Here is a 21999-nt window from a genome sequence, read left to right as displayed (position 1 = left end):
AATGAGATTGGCACATGTTAATCGCTGCCTTCCATATTTGCCAGAATAATTAAAATAATATTAGTTATTCACTAATAGTCATTTCCTAAACTCTTAAATTCCTGTAGTGTTTTCTCTGTATAAATCTCCTAATCCTGTTTGAAACTAGATTTTGATGAAATGCAGCTAATCTAGAGATGAATTTGTATTCCAATAGTCCTGTAACTTGGAAGCTGCATAAACTAGGATCAGAAAAAGTATTCTGAGATATATCTTTGCCTTCTCCATTGTAACGAATGTGGTGTTATCCTGTTGACATGGCATCCTTTGTGGTCTCATAATTCAAACTGATAAAAATTTCTTCAGCAAAAAAGAAAATGCTCAACAAGATTTGCTTTTGAGTTCAAATATTCTGAAGGATTCATCAATGCAATGATCAGTCTTACTCCTGCTTGAATAAATCTTGATATAAATTCCAGTCACATCACTTATATGTAACAGACAATACTGAAAGGTCATTCTGATTTTTCTTTTTCAAATTATTTTCCATAAATAAATCATTAATAAATAATGACTTATTAAATAATGACATTATTAAATAACATCACCAAATTCTATCTCATCACTTAAGATACTGATGTGTAAAAACTGAGCAAAGCAAATCTGAAGATATTCACATGTAAGTCTTTTCACAGGAAGTTTTTTTCTCAAATGAGGTTAAGCTTTGTTTCTCATACAGAAGAGTGGTCAGTTCCTGTTCCATGGGCCCAAAAGGATTTCTTGAAATGCAGTTACATATTGTTCAAAACTTGATGACATCTGTAGTTACTTCAATAAGCTAACACTAAAGGCCGGGGTTGTTTATAATGCAAAGAGTTTAGATGATACATTGTGTCACCTTGTGTGTTTATATGCATGTACCGTAAGATACTGTGGGCAACTAAACCAATTCTTCTGATGCTATGTGAAAGTGAGTTTATGCAGTTTAGTTAGGGTGAGAGGGTGGAATTAGTATGTAATGTATGGAAAGTTGGACGTATATTGATGTTCAAGAACTCAGTCCACTTGGTAAAGTGGTTGGTGTTAGGAAGGGCATCCAACAATAAAAACCCTGCCAAAAGACAGTGAAGCCTGGTGCAGTCTTCTGCCTAGCCAGTACCTGTCAAATCATCCCACCCATGCCAGCATGGAAAACAGACATTAAATAATGATGATGATAGTTCTTATTCTAAATACTCACGATTTTAATGACTTCAATGTGTTAAATAAAGTCTACCTATGAATATAGTTCTTAATAATTTATGCATTTAGTTTTATTTTGTGACTCAATATGTCTTGTTTTATGAGTGTGAAATTTGTTATTTGATAGGTTTTATTTACTAGTGGTTATTTTATTTATTATATAAGATCAATAAAAGAGTGGTATAACACAGTAATGTAAGGATGCTGGAAAATTTTGGCATAACATTTAATTATTTCTTACTTCTGCCTTAGTAAAGGCAGAGGTATTGTTTCAGTTGTATTTGTTTGGTTGTTTGTCCATGGACAAGATATTTCAAGAAGCGCTGGATGGATTCAAATGAAACTTTCAGGGATGTTTGGCCTCGTGACTGGCAGAAACCGATTAGATTTTGAGATTGATCCAGTACCGGACAAGGATTCTGGATTATTTGTTATATTTACTTCACATGATTACAATCTTAAGCTGACTTTCAAGTCTTTCTCAATTATTGAAGCTGTTTCCAAAGTTTTATTTTTGTTTCTCTATTATTAATTTTACTCGCGTCGCTATCTTAGTAGAAACTGGTGGATAAAGAAATCAAACTACATAAACGGCAGCAAAACCATTCAGAAATTAAATAACACTAACATATTTTTATAATATATATATATTATATATAGACGCAGGAGTGGCTGTGTGGTAAGTAGCTTGTTTACCAACCACATGGTTCCGGGTTCAGTCCCACTGCATGGCACCTTGGGCAAGTGTCTTCTACTATAGCCTCAGGCTGACCAAAGCCTTGTGAGTGGATTTGGTAGACGGAAACTGAAAGAAGCCCGTCGTATATATGTATATATGTATATATATATGTGTGTGTGTGTGTTTGCGTGTCTGTGTTTGTCCCCCTAGCATTGTTTGACAACCGATGCTGGTGTGTTTAGGTCCCCGTTACTTAGCGGTTTGGCAAAAGAGACCGATAGAATAAGTACTGGGCTTACAAAAGAATAAGTCCCGGTGTCGAGTTGCTCGATTAAAGGCGGTGCTCCAGCATGGCCGCAGTCAAATGACTGAAACAAGTAAAAGAGTAAAGAGTATACATACATATTAACACTTTACAGTATACTCACATATATACATGCATCTATACATTGATCTAAAACAACAGGAATACTAAAGGAAGGCCAAAATTTAAGAGAAGAGAAAACCAAAAGGTCTCATGCTATTTGTTTAAAAATTCCTGAGTAGAACTTATTATTATCTTTGCCTTTGAAACTATTTTGAATGGTGAATTTGTTAACTTGGACTTGTATTAGATAAGGATAAACTATTTATTACTGTTACTAAATTTTCTACAGCCACCTTTACATTCCATGACTACCATTGGGATCAATCAGATACCGAACAAGGATTCTGGATTATTTTTCCATTTTTTTTCTTTTTACTTAATTTTTGAGAGCAGTCAGGCTCGTTTTTAGTATTCTTGTTTGTGAGAGCAGTTGAGTTTATTTCAGATATTCTCATTAAAAAAATCATCTCTGGCTAATCATTGAGAGGACGTTGGTGTTGCCTTGGTGGAGGTTTGCACTCTCTAAGTGCTTGTTTTTAATGTAATGTGAGAGATTGTGTTTGCATTGTCAGTATAGAATCGTCTGTTGATCCAAGATATTGAGTATATATAGGAGCACTCCGTCGGTTGCGACGATGAGGGTCCCAGCTGATATGATCAACGGAACAGCTTGCTCGTGATATTAACGTGCAAGTGGCTGAGCACTCCACAGACACGTGTACCCTTAACGTAGTTCTCGAGGAGATTCAGCGTGACACAGAGTGTGACAAGGCTGGCCCTTTGAAATACAGATACAAGTGAAACAGGAAGAGAGAGCGAGAGAAAGTTGTGGTGAAAGAGTATAGCAGGGTTCACCACCACCCCCTGCCAGAGCCTTGTGGAGCTTTAGGTGTTTTCGCTCAATAAACACTCACAATGCCCGGTCTGGGAATCGAAACCGCGATCCTCCAACCGCGAGTCCGCTGCCCTAACCACTGGGCCATTGCGCCTCCACATTGAGTATATATAGACTAAAAAGAATAGTAGATAAAAAAGATCTTTGAGATGCCATTTAGGAACTGTTGAATCTAGGATGTTTTGTTGCTAAATGGCTCTCTTAACAACCAGACAGATAAATAGAATAAATGAGTGGTACACAGAAATTAAGTAAACACAATAGTTTAACAACAATATTTTATTATTAGATACAGCAAAACAAATATAAAATCATAATTAGAATATAACAGAAAACAAATTTTCGCTATAAATTATAATTTCAAAATTAAGTTCATAATTACAAAAACTATCAGTCAGTATTAATCACTTCTTTCTTCTTAGATGACTGGTCTGAAAGGTAGCTGTAAAAATAATAAAAAAATCAAATATTAATTGAAAATATCCCTGCATTTGTTCTTTTCATTAAAATTAGGAATTTTGTTGTTCATGTCAGCAAAAGTTAGTAATCTGTTTAATTTTGATTGTTTATACAATTTAAATATAAATTCTCTCTCCACTAGATGTCTATATTATAAGACTTGTAATTTTTTGACATGTGTGTGTTTATAGGTCTCTCTTGAAACTGAACCTCTAGTAATCTGTCTAAATTAGGAATTTGTTTTTAGCCAACAATACCATATTTGGTATTATAACATAGCCTGCTTCAATGTGTTTCAATGAAAAGTCCATAAGTTGGTAATAAGATATCATATGCACTGAGCAACATCACTTCTAATTAGCTTCAATAATCGAAAAATTCAGTTTGCAATCAAAAATTTGGGTGGGGGGATTCAACTGGACATTGCAACATAATGTTCTCAGAGTGCCTCATTTACTTTAATGATGAAGTATCAAAATCATATAGAATTGAGTTTAGGTGTAAAATAGGACTTGACGTATATGATCAAACCAAATCTTAAATGATACTGAGTGCAAACTTTATTAGCAATTATGTGTTACAACAGGACACATATCTTTGCTTTGCAAATGCTGCTTAGTGGATAAAAATAATTCAGTTGTAATGCTTTATCCAACAATTTGCAAATTTAAATATTTAAAAATGCCTTCTCAACCAAACTAGCATAGAAAATGGATACTGAACAGAAAAAGAAAGTTTATAAATTCAGTTAAATAAACTAAATTAAAGAAGAAAAAAAACTTACAAATGATTGACAAATCTTGTTCCCTGGGTCAGCTGTGCAGAAACATTGGTAAAATGACAAGCAAAGAGAAGAAGATTTCTGGGTTGAACTTTCCAGGCAAATCTCATAAAAAGTAATGAATAAATTGTAAGAGCTGAAAATAAAAAGTTGTATTAAATACACAAATGAATATTTCAGTGTATATGTTGTTGAAAGATCTTACCTAGTGTTATTTGGATAAAATAATTTTAGTGGTGGTTGTTATTGCTATTTTTCTTGTTGGCAGTAATCCTGGAAGTGACATAATGACTTTTTTTTTATTTTTCTAACTTTCTGATCGTTAATGTCAAGTGTCTTTCAGCAATCAAGAAAGTTTAACCTTTGTTACTAAGATGTGCCTTAATTTTTACATTATATTTTGATAATAATATAGCTTTCATGACCAATTTACTATAGTCTTATAAGCATTCTATGTAAGAGAATTGTGTTCTCAACAAAAGTGTTTTTATTTATCTAATTGTTTTATGTAGGGTCTTGTGTCAGTCAAAACAGCTTCTTGCTGTAAGCACACAATCAGCTAAAAGAAAATGTGGCACTTAGAACCATACAGTTTTGCAACTTCCTTGATCTTGTAAATCACATTTATCATTAGATGGTTACTCACAGCTCGTAGGTTCCTGAGAAACTTAACCTGCATATTTTTTAATATATTATTAATGCTAATTGATTAGATGTAATGTGTTGTTTGATGAGTTTCTGGTTAAGGTGTTCAAACTCTCTTATAGCCTAACTGCATTTGACTCATATAGTATACTCAATGGATTTGTTTCTTTTTACTGGTTGTTGCCATCATCATCATCATCATCATTTAACATCCACCTTCCTTGTTGGCATGGGTGGGTGTCACTAATTTAGAAGTATGTTTATTGACTTATTTCATTAATTTTTCCACTATTTTGATTTTTTGAGGAAAATCTAAAGAATTATGCAGAGTATACATTTTTTAACTGTCATTTTTCATTTGTGTGACATTTACCATATATATATACCATAATGAAGATGCATTATCAAACTGGACTTGAACAACAATGCATTTAGATTACTGTGGCAATAACTGGACACTTTAGTTAGCTGGGTTCAGTTTCTACAGAGGGCCTAAAGAGATATTTGCCTGGATTTATTTAATCTCTAATTTTCTTTCCTATTAGATTGTTTTCTGCCATTATTGGACCAGTCCATGACTAACTTAATACCACCACTTAGAGAGGTTTTATAAGTCATATTTGAGGACACCATGGAGCACTCAGTAAAGAGTTGTTGTTGGCTGAGACAAATCCAGGCGTTGATAGTTTCTCCTCCTCCTAACCCCAAACTTAATGCAATGTTCCAATGATCTCATCCAATCATTTCATTCAGTGATCTCATTAGATCCCAATTACTCTATAAAACCTACTTTCAAACGAAGGGAGAGAATTCGAGAATTCTGCATAAGGGATAGGAAATAAATACTAGCTGACATTAGAGCCCCTAAACAACAATACTTGCATGAAAAAGTGAATAACATCACATCTAGCCAACTTGAGGCTATCATAAACACCTATTGGATGAACATCAGCAAAGGCACAGGATACATGGACTATTAAATGTAGTTCAACCATAAGAAACAGTAACTTCTTAAACACATAAATCAGGACCAATTTAAAAATGAGCCCTATTGATTCTAGTATTAACAGATCTTCTAAAAATTCTTTTGCCTCCTATCTAAAATTCTCAAACCACTACTTCAATGCTTCCCAGGAGATGTTGAAAGCCCCACCAAAGCCGTCAACAAACAGAGAAATCTCAACCCTTCCATACTTAGTAAGAATAACTACCCTTATAGCTTAGATGTTGTTTTCCTATGCACTTCTAACACCCCCGCCCTGTTATCAACTTACTAATCAAACACATTGGCTCTTCTCACAACCTTAACTTGAGGGTCACCACTCCAGATATCCATGAACTACCATAATGAACAACACTGTCTTCCCGTTTGAGGGCTCTGTTTACAAATAAATCTTTAGATGCCAGTGGAGTCAAGATTATCAGGTCTACTAGCCACCACCTACACGGACCACTTAGAATGCAGGGTGCTTGATATTTGTCACTTCTGCACCTTTTTTTCACCAGATATATAGATGACACTTTCATCATAAGACTCTCTTGCAAAGAGACACTCAAATATACAAAATAAATAATATTGATGACTACATAAAATTTGAAGTGAAACACCCACATAACACTGTTTCATTATCACTGCTTGATTTCAGATTCTAAATGTGCATCACAATTCATCCCTACTCATGAGAGCCAAAACGACCTACATAATAAATCAGATCCACAAGATATGCAATAAATACAGTGAGGTAGGATGCAAAAAGACCAGCTCCATGCAATTCTAAAATGTCCTTAAGGAGAATGGTTATCCATGCCCTTTCACCAAATGTCAGGACATCATCAGACCAACTAAGAAAACCCATACATCCAAGAATAACATATGTATTTTTAAACTATCACACTTTAATGGGAAAATAATGGCTGCAATTCACCAAGCAATTTGTAGACAAGATTGAAATCTCCATGAGGATATTTCTAACTAAAAATAGAGCAACACACAACAATGCCATATGCACATTGTCCAACTGCCCAATAAACAATGAAAATATATATCTGCAGTCCTATGGAGGTGTATAAAATCACATGTAGTATATACAATGAATCCTACATAAAAAATATTGTCAGACAAGTACACATCTGGGTTAAAGAATATTTCTATGCTAATGCTTCTTCTATCGAAAGACTTCTACAAAAATAAATGCCACACCCAAGATATCCAGGTTTCCATTAGCTCCATGAAACACAAACTGGGAACTTAAGGATAAAAGAAGCCATCATTATTAGCAAAACAAAACACCATATTAACAATGGAACCAACAGCAGACTACAACACATACACTACAGAGCAGGGAAAGCTAGCTTGCAACACTAAAATTAATATATAAAATTAATAATATGTATCCCTACATATTATTAATTTTATATTAATTTTATATGAATGTTTACAGACATAAGTTACGTGAGAATTTAGTTTTTGTAATTTTTTAATTTTTTTTAACCTTATTATTAATTTTTTTTATTTGAATTAAATTATGGCTTGCACAGTAAGGTCCGGCAAATCTATTTACACATACGCATACTTATCTGTTAAAATTAAAATATAGTATTTGGTATTGAACTATAATAAAGTTATTTAGAGGCCTGCCGATTGGGGTTGCGTTTTAAGAAATGTTCCTGTAAAACACTGCATGCTTAAGGAACTGTAAAAGAATCTCAAGAAACACATGTAGCAGAGAAATTTAGAAATGAGTAATAAGTATTAAAATAAAATTCTTTTATATGGTGTGATGATGGGGACTGCTATCTCTAAATAACGTGTGTGTGTGTGTGTGTGTGTGTGTGTGTGGATTCTAAGTGATTGAATCAAGTCTAGCACTTAGATGCAGATGCACATGAGCAAGAACACATACACTCACTATAGTTATGTATATATTTAACAGGTCTTTTTTTCAGAGTCAAACATTAGAAAATATATAAAAAAGTATAAATTTATTTTTAAATATATGAAACTCTTAAACTTTGACAAAAAGTAATTTAAAATGTATGCAAATCTAAGCAATGCTTCATAAATAAAGTTTATGAATTACTGGCTAGTGATTTCAATTTCGTTTTTGCAATGTAAACTTATGGTTTTGAAGGACGAGAAGGATGGCAATGCTCATTGAATGTTTTACATATAGATAAATTATCATTTTCCAGCACTCTTGCTTCACATTCTCTATTTCCCCATTTCTAATGTTTTTTTCACCGTATTTTCTATCTATCCTATAAACAAAGTTAAGATCATCAACCAATTTCACACCGCCTCTGATAGTTCTCACTTGATTGTAATGGGTTGGCTGCACAAAAAATACTGTCAACTGAATAAAGAAATTTTAAATGAGTTAAGAAATGACTTTACCCACTTCTTATTGGTTGAAACAATTATATACCAAGGGGATCAATTCATCTTTTGTCTTGTGGCAAACTTTCCTACGGCCAAAAATCCTGCAGCAAACTTTCTTAGAACCAAAATTACAAACCCAACACAGAAGCCCTCATATCTAAAATAACAATTTGATAAGATAGCCCAAGCCATGGAGAAGGCCTCATAATGTATATAAAAATCATGCATTCAGTACTATAGATATCATAAATTAAACTCAACTGATACCACGGCATAATACACGTTAAAAACGCAAAAGTCAACAATAAACTTAAGAAGCAAATAATCTGAAACACCTTTCTACAATTAACAACTTAATAAAACTAGTATATGCTGACAGCAAACAACACAAAGTGTATTAACGTAATAAACATATATATGCCAGCACTAATCCCACCAGGTTTACTCATCCCGTACACAACAGCTCAACTCACACCAAATACTATCAGTGGTGGAAAGTTCAATGTATAAATCCAGGTACAAAAACAATAACCTAAGGGGTAACTACTTTGTGATTCTACATATTTGGTATCAATTGATAGGCGAATTCTCTCCCTTCTTAAAGCAGATAATGCCATAAAATTTATTCAATGGTAAAAGATACAGTAAATGCTTTCTATCACCATTATTATTATTCAATATATTAAATATGGAGAAAGTTCTAACCCAGAACAACTTACCACCATTCCTTCTCAATTGGTGTCTGCATCTTCTAAATTCAAACACTGTTCATGAACATTTGGAAAATTTCTCGCTAGTATTCCAGATCTCATGAGTTTCATGATGCATTAGAATTTACTGCAGATTGTGACAAGATTTATTTTCTAAAGGACATTTAGATTAAACCAGTTAATAAGGTTTTGTGAGACATCAACTTTATATATAATTTGCAAGCAACATCAAATAGAATCCATAAATCAATTTCAAAAAGTGTCATCATTATAGTATATTTCAGAAGTATCATTGAGTATAAGGTTCCAACTACTTGAAAGCAAAATGCTTGACTTAGAAATAGTAGAATAAAAAGCTAGAGTATAAAATTAGCTCAAAAGCTAGCATTCATAACAATATTTTTATAAATACTACTACAGCTAAATTATTTCAGCAGTTGCTTCTCCAAAGTGTTTTTATGGAGGGTATACATACAAACACAGAAAATATCCATTAAGAGATGCCATATGCTAAAAGGTTGAGAAAAAAATATTATATCAGGTGTGTAAATCAGATAATAATCCAATAGCCTAAATATTAATTTCTTCACATTTATCAAATTCTTTAAATTTAACAAAGCATTGTTTCTCTTAATGTTCAGAAAGCATTGTTTGACAATAAACCATTCAGAAAAAATATTTCAATGGCATCAACAATACATGTAAGTTCCTAAACCACAGGATTTGTGAAGTTGACATTCTATATCTTGGACAGCAGTCACTGCTGAAATCTAATACTTGGCCAGGAGTTCATGTCTCAAAAACTTTCAGTTAGATTTAAATTCAATGGCTTTGAAGATTCTTAGTGTTGACAAATTCTACTTGCCAGAAGATTCAACTAGTAATATCATCATCATTAATACTCTTTACTCTTTTACTCGTTTCAGTCATTTGACTGCGGCCATGCTGGAGCACTGCCTTAATCGAGCAACTCGACCCCGGGACTTATTCTTTTGTAAGCCCAGTACTTATTCTATCAGTCTCTTTTGCCGAACCGGTAAGTAACGGGGACATAAACACACCAGCATCGGTTGTCAAGCAATGCTAGGAGGACAAACACACTCACACAAACACACACACGCATATATATATACATATATACGACAGGCTTCTTTCAGTTTCCGTCTACCAAATCCACTCACAAGGCTTTGGTCGGCCCGAGGCTATAGTAGAAGACACTTGCCCAAGGTGCCACGCAGTGGGACTGAACCCAGAACCATGTGGTTGGTAAACAAGCTACTTACCACACAGCCACTCGATGATGATGATATTACTATTTGAATCTTCTGGCAAGCAAAATTTGTCAACACTAGGTATCTTCAAAGCCATTGAATTTAAATCTAACTGAAAGTTTTTGAGACATGAACTCCTGGCCAAGTATTAGATTTCAGCAGTGACTGCTGTTTATATAACTATCCAAATTATTCATTAATTTGATACAAATGCCAAACCTATTGCTATACTAGCACAAAGGCATTCTATGGACAAGTAAACTTTCATCAGAAAAGAGGTAAACTACTTATTTGATCAAAGAAGTTTTCATAGAACCAAATAATTCTCTAAGGAGAGCCGAAGTTGTTGTAACGAAAAATGAAAATTGCAAAAAAATAATTTGTTACTTGATTTTTCAACCACTGTCAACACTTGATGTATTTTTCTTATCTATTACTGATGAGTTACTATATTGCAACATTTTTATGCTCTAACTTGGAATGCCAACAGATTGGGGTACAGACTAGATGTTGAATCAAAGACATTGAAGTTGGCCTAGATTCCGTTGTGGGGTTGCTCATAGCCATAAGCAGCAGTTCAAGCGTTTTTGACTCTTGGATAGTAGCATTCAAGTGTTTCTGGAAGATGAACAAATGAAGTTTATCTAATCACACTAGAACAGTATCTAGGCAAGTAATACACATGCAAAATTTCAGCCCGTTACATCAATTATTCTCAGAGATATTGTGACCTAAAGGTTGCTCCTCATAGTCAGAAATGTGATTTTGAAAAAAACCCAAAATTGCTGGAAATGGTTGATTTTCCAACAATGCCCAACTACACAAGGATAATATCCACATATTAGTGAAATACTTGCAGTTCTGTACCGTCTAATAATACCCAGAGGCTTATCCTTTGCTATTTTTCTGAGATTTTGCTATCTGAAATCTGAGGTGTTAATCTTGCCTTTAAAAAATGAAAGAAATGCTGAGGGCTAAAAGAGATAAAAATATGTGTTTTTCTGAACACAACACAAATTCGAATTCATTCTTAATGTGTGACAATATGTTGATGTACGCACAAAGAGTCGTAGTGCCAGCCACACTACAGAAGTGATTACTAAAGGAATTTCACATTGGTCATCCAGGGATTTCGAGAATGAAATTGTTAATGAGAAGTTATGTATATTGGCCAATATTGGACCGTGACACTGAAGAACTAGTGAAAGAATACAGAGGTTGTACCCTAGCTGCAAAAGCACCTACCACTAAATGGCAGCCGTGGCCAAAAACAGATATTCCATGGTCCAGACTACATGCTGATTATGCAGGTCCACTCAAGGGTTCATGTTACCTTGTTGTGGTGGACAGTTTTTCAAAGTGGCCTGAAGTGCATAAGTGTAAAAAGCCAACATCTGCAGTTACATTAAGTTTTGTACACAAATTGTTCACTAGATATGGTATTCCTGACACCATTGTGTTCAATAATGGAACTTAATTTACTTCAGATGAGCTCAGAAAATTTTGTAAAATGTTCATTATTGAACATGTGACCACTCTGTATCATCCTGGGATTAACAAATGGACAAGGGGAGCATTTGGTTGACATTTCCAAGAGGGCCTTAAAAAAGGTCAACAACAAAGTAATGGACTACCTTGTACTTCAAACAATTTCTAAGAGTGTACCAAGTAACACCTAATCTGAATACTCCATCTGGAATGTTGCCTGAAGAATTGATGTTTGCTAGAAAGGTCAGATCCATCTTTGATAAGCTAATACTGAGAGAAAATAGGAAAAAGGTGAACAACAAATATACTTCAAAATTTTTTAAGTTAAATGACAAAGTATTTTTTAAAACCTATAGATATGATAGAGAAAACTGGGAGGATGGTGTAATTATTAAACAAACTGGAAGAGTGTTATTCCTGGTAAAAGGAAAAAAGACATATTAACCAACTTAAAAAAAGATTCACAGAAAAAGTCACAAGAAAGGAAATCCCTATGGAAGTATTTCATGACATGTTTGAGGTACCAACACCCAAACAATTTGAAACAACATGTTCTAACACCAGAAAATGGAAAAGAACAGAAACACTGGAATTGAACCCTAAGCAAAAGAGATATTAAAACTGAGTGGAGTTTAATTCTCAAAAGGGGAGACGTGAGGGGAAACTAATTCTTAAAAGGGCAGATGTTGTGGAAGGATTCTGATCACCCCCAAGTGACTGAAAGTGGACTGACACATTGCTATAAAATAAAAACCTGTTAGCAGTTCATGGTAAAATAGTTCACCAAGGATGAAGCATAAAATGATTCATATATTCACATTACAATAGATATGTTATTGCTTAAATTCTCACTGTTTTGCATGCACATAATGAAAAACCAAAGCTGATAAGCTGAATTTGTACATGTTTAATATACAATCAAACTGAGTAAACTCAACCCAATTAACTACCCCTCAACACTCCACAGACATCCCATACATTAAACCTATATTAACTATGTATTGATCAAACCACTAGTGAGTGACTGAACTGAGCACTGAAGTTTCCTATAGTTTTAGAATTATTAAATCTTAGTTTATTTATCCTTAGTTAAATCTTTTAAGTTCCAAATGCTTCCTACAAATCTCTAAGGCAAGCTGATAAATAAGTATCTTCAACAAAGATGTTGCAAGTGAATGATTTACAGAAACAGACATTTTGAAAGTATCACCATATTTCTATAAAGATACTGGTTAAGATGAAAAACTCAACAGAACAAATTGATTTAGAAATGCAGAACTTTGTAAGCTTATTTATAAAGTAATATGATATGGCAAATGTAGTGAGAACTTAATGAAAGTCAAGAAACATAACTACCACATTTAGCAGCTGACTAATTCAGCTATACTGAGATTTAGCATAAAGAAGAATTCACTAATTCATGATAAAATTTGGGATTAACAAATGTAATTTACACCATCTTTTATTAGTATATGTTTCACATTTTTTTTATATTTCAACTGCAAAACTTAACTGTAAATGCCAACACCACCAGTTGAAATTACAATAACCAAACTTATATCTAGAATTTTTTAGATTGATAACAAAAATTAATAAATTCAGTTCAACAATGACAAGGACAATTAAAGTAAAATGATCTTAGCAAGAGTTATAACAAAGTTCTTATACAGCTTCAAGAAGCAACAAGAAGAAATAATGCCTACAAGATAACAAGTGTAGTTATGGTGAATGGGTTTGTAGCCAATTAACCAGGTGAGTTTTTTTGTTGAGAATACTTAAGCGTGCTGCAGATATATGCAGAAATACTGAATACACTTGAGCTTTGTAAAGAACTACGGCCACCAAATGAAATAAATTGTAACAGTATATCTATGCATGTGAATATAATTCTACTGCATTTCATTTTGTTTGTATAATCAATAGGTGAATAACATGCTGAATAAAATTGGGTTACATAATCAAAATGCAGATAATTTATAAGACATGAAAAAAATCTAAAAGTAAGACTATTTCTTTTGCTTGATAATTATTGGTTAAAAAAAGGAAACTCTTTAGTTTCTACAGTGTTTGCGATATTTGTCCAGACCCTGAAGCAAATCAGGCAAACACACAGAACAAAAACAATGATACTTGATATTTGAATAAAAACAATCTTACTATTTCTTAATGATGTGTGCAACATGTTACAGCTTACTCTTCTCAAAATGATAAAAAGATAAAACATCACTAGAAAACATTCCTTTGAAATGCTACCATAATTAAATAACTAGAGAATTTGTAAGTTTCTAGAAATAAGTATTTTATTAAAATATTTCATTAGAAAAGAAATAAGATATTACTTTGATAAAGACAAATTATTAATGTCAAACATTATTTTTTAAAAATATGTCCTTACCAGTTGTCATCTTCCCACTGATGAAACCTGGATCTTTTTTAACGTCTGCTATAGCAGCCAGTGGAAGGCCCCAGTTGGCAACTGGAACAATAAAGTAAGATATAATAACAATGTTATGATATAGCATAAAATTAGCAATGAACATCATAATCATTTTGTGTTAGTTTTTCCATGTTGGCATGGGATGAACAAGCTTCCCCAGTACAGTATCTTGCTATTTGTTATATAGTCATTTGTCATCATCTATTCGTAGAATCCAATTATCCAACATCATAGTGCCAATAAAGAAGTTTCTATGTGGTTGTTTGACCTGCTAAAATTAGCTTCCAAATATTCCCCAAATTACACCCTCCTGTCTTAAAAAACGGGACACAGTGGATAACAGAATCCTGAACTTACAAAAGAGATGGGATGATCGTATCTGGAAACCCTTTCATCATTGATCAAGAGTAGCCTGGAGGTTACCTTCACTTGGATTGTTTAGCACATCTTTACTCAACTTCAGACATACTATATATCTGTATAGCACAGTCATCGAACTAGTATGTCGTTTCATCTACAACCAATTTTTTTTTTTATTGTAGCTCATCTGTGAACCATCATTCTTGCATGTAAATGTTATACATCCACCAGAGCATACTTGCTTCATTTTTCTTTTCCAGCAAGCACACATTTTTCTCATTGAGTGCCTATGTTTCTACACGTAGGCATCATACAATCTGCCCTGCACTTAGAGAAAGAAACCCTTTATTTCCTTCAGAATAGTCACCTGAAATTTTCAACCCTACAACTCCCATTGCAGCCTAATAAGGTCACCTAGGTATTAGAAGCTCTCGATAGTATTCAGTGATCTTTCTGGACAGTTTAAAAAATTCAGTTAATGAGTGCTCTTGCTACTAACTATTTTTGAATGCTTGTTACACAAACCTTCTTCACAGTATTAGTTTTTATTCAGAGTTACTGCTGTCCTAGATGGATGACCTTCACTACTACTTGTCTCCTCTGTTCAGAGTACTCAACTTCCTAGATGGATTGCCTTGAATACAGCTTGGTAGTTACATCACTCCATGATGGAGAGAGTAGATTTAGAGAGTTCTTAGTTACTAAGAGGATGTAAGGGAAATGAGCATAAAACTGTTTCCATTATGAGAGAGGAGGGACTTGTAATGGTAGTCAGAAAATAACAGTCTCAATTCCCAGTTAGCTGAGAATTGAGGCTGTCTTCAATGTAAGTGAGAGAATGTCTTTTTTTCATTTGGACATTTGTTTTAAGAGATAAAGTCTTATCAGATTCTAGCAAAATTGTTCAAGAATATTTCATGAACAAACTTGATTAATATTAATTCTGCAGACAGTAATCTAGAATTTTTCTGTTCTAAATAAAAACAAATATAAACATTGTTCACTTAGGAGTGGCTGTGTGGTAAGTAGCTTGTTTACCAACCACATGGTTCCGGGTTCAGTCCCACTGCGTGGCACCTTGGGCAAGTGTCTTCTGCTATAGCCCCTGGCCGACCAAAGCCTTGTGAGTGGATTTGGTAGACAGAAACTGAAAGAAGCCTGTCGTATATATGTATATATATATATATGTGTGTGTGTGTGTGTTTGTCCCCCTAGCATTGCTTGACAACCGATGCTGGTGTGTTTACATCCCCGTCACTTAGCGGTTCGGCAAAAGAGACCAATAGAATAAGTACTGGGCTTACAAAGAATAAGTCCCGGGGTCGATTTGCTCGATTAAAGGCGGTGCTCCAGCATGGCCACAGTCAAATGACTGAAACAAGTAAAAGAGAGTTAGTTAATCTTTCCCATTCAATTCTTGCAGTACTATAACATCTGATCTACACTTTACATCACTCAGTCATTCATCAATGACAGAAATATGTTTTTCTTCATTTGGACACTCCTTTCATCAACGTTAAAGGTTTTTTTTTTGGAAGCTAATGAAAATGTTCAAGAACATTAAACTTATATCTAATACTAAATCAACTCCAGCCTTCAAAATTTTTTTGTAGTGAATATCTATACAATGTCACCATCTTTATGCATACTTCATGCAGTTTGTCTTTTCACATGGTGAGAGAAGTTTCTTTTTGTTTTTAAAAAAAGTAATAGATCTTTGAATGCCTCAACACACTTAGCAGATAGTTTCTGTTATTTAAATGATCTAAGAAAATATCTAAATAACAGAAACAATCTTAATACATTTAGTGAGCTTTCTAAGCAGTTCATGTACTTCATTTTATGGGTGATTCATGCCCCAAAGTTTGCTTAACATGGTTTCTACAGTTGAATGTTCTTCCCAATGCCAACCACTTCACGGGTTTCTTTCATTGTGCTGCTTTTGTGGAACTAGTAATAATGATGTCACCATGAAGTTTGCAACACTAAAATTCTCTTTGACTAAATGGGGCTACAGTAGGGAGGGAGATAGGAAATACAGGTGCATAAGAAATTCAGGTGAGATATAACAAGAGTGAGATATGACTGGAGATGGGAAATGGGTGTGAGGTGAATATAATGAATGAAGAACAGTGTTGAGGGATGATAAGTAGAGATGATAAGAAAAAGTAGGTAGGCTTGAGGGGTAGACATAGAGACTGGTGGATAAGGAGTGAGGAGTGACCTATGATACATGAGTTTGGGGGAGATAAGGGAGAGTAAGAAATGACTTATAATGCATAAAGGAGAATAATAATAACTATTAAAGTCAGGGAGAGGATGAGAGAAAGAGTGAAAGAAAGAGATGACATATTCAGTAGGCTGCAAAGTGAGTGGGTAGAGAAGCAGGCATATTACATGAGCAGAGTGAAAAATGTATAGTAGTGAAGAAGGAAAGACTATTTCATGACCCGGGAGTATGATCAGTGTAAAATGTGGATAGAAAGAGAGTAATAAGAATAAAGGCTGGATATCAAGTGAAATTGTTCTGGTAGTGACCTGATTAAGTATGCAGTTCTGCTCACATTTAATAACAGCAACACAATACTGAAGGTTAAGAGATGATGGTTAGTGGGAGTGACATGAGGAGGAAATAGGGTTAGAGGAAATGTGTGTGTGTGTGTATACGTGCACGCGCGCACACACACACACACACATTGTGCTTCCAGAATCTCAGTTTCACTGAAATGGGTGGGTTGACATCTCACCTAATTCTAGTTCTTCACCTGGAGACTTGGAGATCTGGACCAAACCCGACTGGACCTATCTCTAAAGGCGCTGAGTTGCAGGCCTAACTTTCTTTTGTTGATTTTTGCTCTTGTCACTGCCTCATACTCCCTTAGAGCAGTGCTGATCAGGTCCATGTACCTGGTGTTGCCAATCAGTCCCTCAACACTTATGTCAGAATTTTGAAATCTGCATTTAGCAAAATTATAAGCCTAAAACTATCAATTTGATCCCTAGTAGTGCCATGGCTTTTGGTTCACAGAACTAGGAATTCTTCCATTCTACAACTTGTGGTAAATATATGCCAAGAGACCTCCAAGCATGTGACATATAAATAAAAATTTATATGATGTAGGGTAGACCATCCAAACCAGGAAATTTTCCTCACTCCCACCCCCTGCAGCCAATCCTGTATTTTCATGGTCGTTTTCAATTTTGCACAACACTGTTTCACTTGCCAAGAGTTGCAATAGACCATCAAAGTAGTTACTGAAGTCCATCCAGTGTTCCAGTTCCCCAATTGCCCCAAACAGTTGTATGAGGAGCTGCTGATATACCTCATGCATCTGCTCAAGCTCAAGTAACATGCATCTATTTTGGTCACCAAAGACCAAATCAAGGCTTTGTTGTCATGTTGTGCTCCTACCACTTGGACACACTGAGTGGCTTTCATTCTCTTGAGTCCTAGAGAAAAACAACACAGACTTTTTATGCTTAGCAATGAACAATTGGTTAAGGGCCAATCTTTCTGCAGGTACATTAGATGCTATGCCTGTCCCAAGTGCCTCTTCAAAGTTTCTATTTTCTACTGTTTTCTTCTTTCATTACTGCCTTACTAAACCCAGTTGATTCTATTCTAATCACCTTTTCTGGTACAAACTACCATTTGTTGTTGACAATTGACCCCCATCAATGCCCACTTAACTAATTCGTTAATTCAGTCTCTGTAAGATTAGTGCACCAGGAGTTATACATTCCACTTCATGTAACTGGGTCCCTGCCTTCAGGAGCCTATCTAGGTTGACTGTACAAATCACAAATTTGTGGTCTGTGTGGTAGGAAATTTTAAATAGTGAACAACCCATGCCATCTTTAACTACAAATGTATAAAATACTCCATCTAGATATGACCTTGATGACCCGATGTGGTTTTTCCACGTCCACATAGGTAGATTTGGGAAATTCAGTCAGTACCGTCAAACAATCAGAAATGTCAGAGGAGGCTGAAAAAGGCTCTTACACTCTTCTTCTATTAGCTAGCCCTGTACAATCCAAATGCACATCGATGATGGCATTCCAGTTGCCCACTAGCACTAAATATTGGGACACACCGAAAAAAACCAGATGTCTAAAGAAATCCAGCTATCTTGCCCCTGTCAGAGCATAAACAGCTACTAGTTGGAAGTGACCCCCTTCGCTACTGTTCCCATTCAGGACCATCAACTTACCCTCTGGGTCCACGAAAATGCTCTGTACCATGAGATACCTACCTTTCTGAAATAATACTGCAGTTTCTCCACCCCACCCCTATTCCTAATTGACATGAAAATAAACAATCTTGTACTCACTGAAAATGAGTATTTCACTTTGGCCACCACATCTGAGGTCACTGAACAGGTGGTCCTGTTTCCAAGACAACCCAGTATTCCCATTGCTTATTCTAAATAGGGTTTTATGCATGGCAACAGAGGAGGAGGGTGAAAAGAATTTGTGGAGGAACAGATGTTTAATTCCTCATATAGCAGAGTATTTTCCAAAATCAGTTCTTTTGTTCCAAGAGCCATCATCTCCTTTGATTTGAGAAACCGTGTTTTTTGTTTTAAAATATTGAATTTTGCCAATTTAAGTTCCTAAATTCATGAATATTTCACAGAGCCAGCTCACTGTAGAGAAAGCAAGTCGGTTTATTAAATTTGATAGTACAAGAATACAAATAACAATCTTTGAAACAACAAAATTAAACAAAACTCATAAATTTTGGACAGGTGTCATTCCTTTCCTCCTCCTCTAACAACAACGATTTCAAATTTTGGCACAAGGCCAGCAATTTCGAAGGAAGGGATAAGTTGATTACATCATTTTATTGACCCCAAAAGAATGAAAGGCAAAGTAGACCTAAGTGGAATTTGAACTCAGATCGCAAAGACAGATGAAATGCCACTAAGCATTTTGCCTGACATGCTAATGGTTTTGACAGTTCACAACCAAACAATGATGATGATGATAATAATAATGCCCTGATGCAGTACCAGGCAGTGGCTCCCGTGGCATCTGATCTTAATTGATAGGAAGTGTTAACATGTACATGCTTTGTCTTGGTGTAAAAGATGGGCTACAGCAAATATTCTATTCAATACTACAGATTTGCTTGTCAGTTGTTTAACCTTAACCAGTTGACCATGTCTCTGATCATGTGCAGGAGTAGTGGGGAAGCATCATAGCCACATGTTAGGAGGAATTCTTTGGGACTTGAATAATTCCCCTCTGGAAACATGAGTGTTTCATTCATCATCCTTAAACAACCCTTCCTCATGGACTTTTTGAGTGGGATGGGCTACTTGACCTAAGAAAATTCTAACTGGTTCCATCTGTAAGATCATGTACTGTTCATCTTGATATGAGGTCACCATCTTGTGTACATATGGTCGTGATGCATATGCCTGGTGTACCTTTATCAGATAGGTGGCCATGATGGGTATATTGGGCTCCAAATGTTTGTACCCATGTTGCTTTGATGTCATGCACCACTCTCTCTCATAATAATAATAATAATAATAATAATAATAATAATAATAATAATAAATGCCCTGATGCAGTACCAGGCAGTGGCTTTCATGGCTTCTCATCTTAACTGATTGGAAGTGTTATCATGTACATTGTGTTGTCTTGGTATAAAAGATGGGCTACAGTAAATCTTCTCAATACCACAGATTTGCTTGTCAGTTGTTTGACCATAACCAGTTGAGCATGTCCCTTAGTGGCTGACGATATGTGCATCTCTGATCACAAGCAGAAGTAGTGGGGGGAACATCATAACCATGTGTTGAAAGGAATTCTTTGGGGTCTGGATAACTCATCTTTGGAAACATGGGTGTTTTATTCAACATCCTTAACCAACCCTTATGAGTGAGATGGACTACTCGACCTGTAGAAAATTTTAACTGAGCCCTATCTGCAAAGTCATGCACTGTTAATCTTGATATGAGATCACCATGTCGTGTATATATGATTGCAATGCATGAGCCTGGTGTACCCTTATCAGACAGATAGTCATGATGGGTTTGCTGGGTTTCGTATATTTACCCCAGTGTTACTTTGATGGCATACACTGCTCTCTCACTCAAAATTAAGGAGGAGGGGGTGAGGATGGGAGGAGGAGGATAGGATTATGACATTGGTACTTGGGTGATGAATGTCATCATCATCATCTTCATTTAACATCCATTGTCCATGCTGGCATGGATTGGACAGTTTGACTGGGCTGGCACACTAGAAGGCTGTGCCATGCTCCAGTCTGATTTGGCATGGTTTTCTATGGCTGGATGCACTTCCTAATGCCAACCACTCCAAGAGTGGTTGCAATGAATTATGAAATTCAATATGTAAATGTTAAGTATTCTTTAATACATTATAATTAAAGGACTCGTAATTGCCAGAACTGTTTCACGTTTCCACTCTTTCAGCTAGTAAATCAACCTTGCTTTATCTGAAATGTGTGTATACACACACATATATGTATGCATATATAAGAATACGTATGTGTGTAAATAGGGAACATCTTTTCCTTATTCTCTAGAAAAATGACGACACCGTGGTGATCTCATTCTTGCTCACAACATCATAAGCGGAAAGTGTAACCTCTCGAAAGAGCTGTTCTTCACTCCTGCTCCAGAGCGTCGGCTGCGGGGTCACTCCGAAAAGCTCTATCTGCGACGATTTCATCTCAATCGAAAGAGAGGGGCTTTCTCCGTCCGGGTTGCGGATCTGTGGAATAAGCTGCCAGACAAGATAGTGAAGATGCCGATGACCGCTCGGTTCAAAGTCTCTTTTGACCAGAAATGGCCTGAACTCTTTGCATGAACACCCTCCCTGTACATAACTCCATGTCCCCCTACATGGCCTTGCTTTTTGCTTTTTGAGCCAAAAAATTAACTTAACTCAAACATATTACCATCAAGATACGAGTATATTTAATCTTATCTACTTAGCAAGAGGATCAGAGAATAATCATTGTCATAGCTATAATAGTTAATGCCAGGTTTAAAAATCATGCAGTGATTAAGTCCAATGGGTTTCATAATTTAGTTTACATGTGATGTATTAGAGTGTTGAATTTTGATTTGATTTTACTTCTAAATTTTCTTTTCTTTCTTTGGTGAAATTCCTTTATGGAGATATACTGCTGTCGACTATTTTTTCAATGTTGTTTCTTAAGTATAAGAGGTATCAGATGTAATGTGCAAGAGAGAAAGCTAAGTTGGTATGGTCATGTGATTGAGTATGGATGAAGACAGCTGCATAAAGAAGTGCCGATCTCTAAT

The 21999-nt window shown here is 35.2% G+C and overlaps 1 protein-coding gene across 1 annotated transcript in view; it reads right to left on the bottom strand.

The window, feature by feature from the left end:
• Positions 1-3426: 3426 nt before the first annotated feature.
• LOC115215231 (mitochondrial pyruvate carrier 1) overlaps positions 3427-21999 on the bottom strand; it is a 34128-nt gene continuing 15555 nt past the window's right edge. The window contains exons 4-6 of the mRNA XM_029784462.2: positions 14291-14371; positions 4406-4538; positions 3427-3604 (exon numbers count right to left, since the gene is read on the bottom strand). Of these exons, the coding sequence (XP_029640322.1) occupies positions 3553-3604; positions 4406-4538; positions 14291-14371 (266 nt within the window). The 3' untranslated portion in view covers positions 3427-3552. The remainder of the gene's footprint in view (positions 3605-4405; positions 4539-14290; positions 14372-21999) is intronic.

The sequence above is a fragment of the Octopus sinensis genome, linkage group LG8 (genome assembly GCF_006345805.1).
Source record: "Octopus sinensis linkage group LG8, ASM634580v1, whole genome shotgun sequence".
NCBI classification, from domain to species: domain Eukaryota; kingdom Metazoa; phylum Mollusca; class Cephalopoda; order Octopoda; family Octopodidae; genus Octopus; species Octopus sinensis.
The sequence above is the reverse complement of the archived record's forward strand: the minus strand, read 5'-3'. Positions and strand labels throughout refer to the sequence as shown.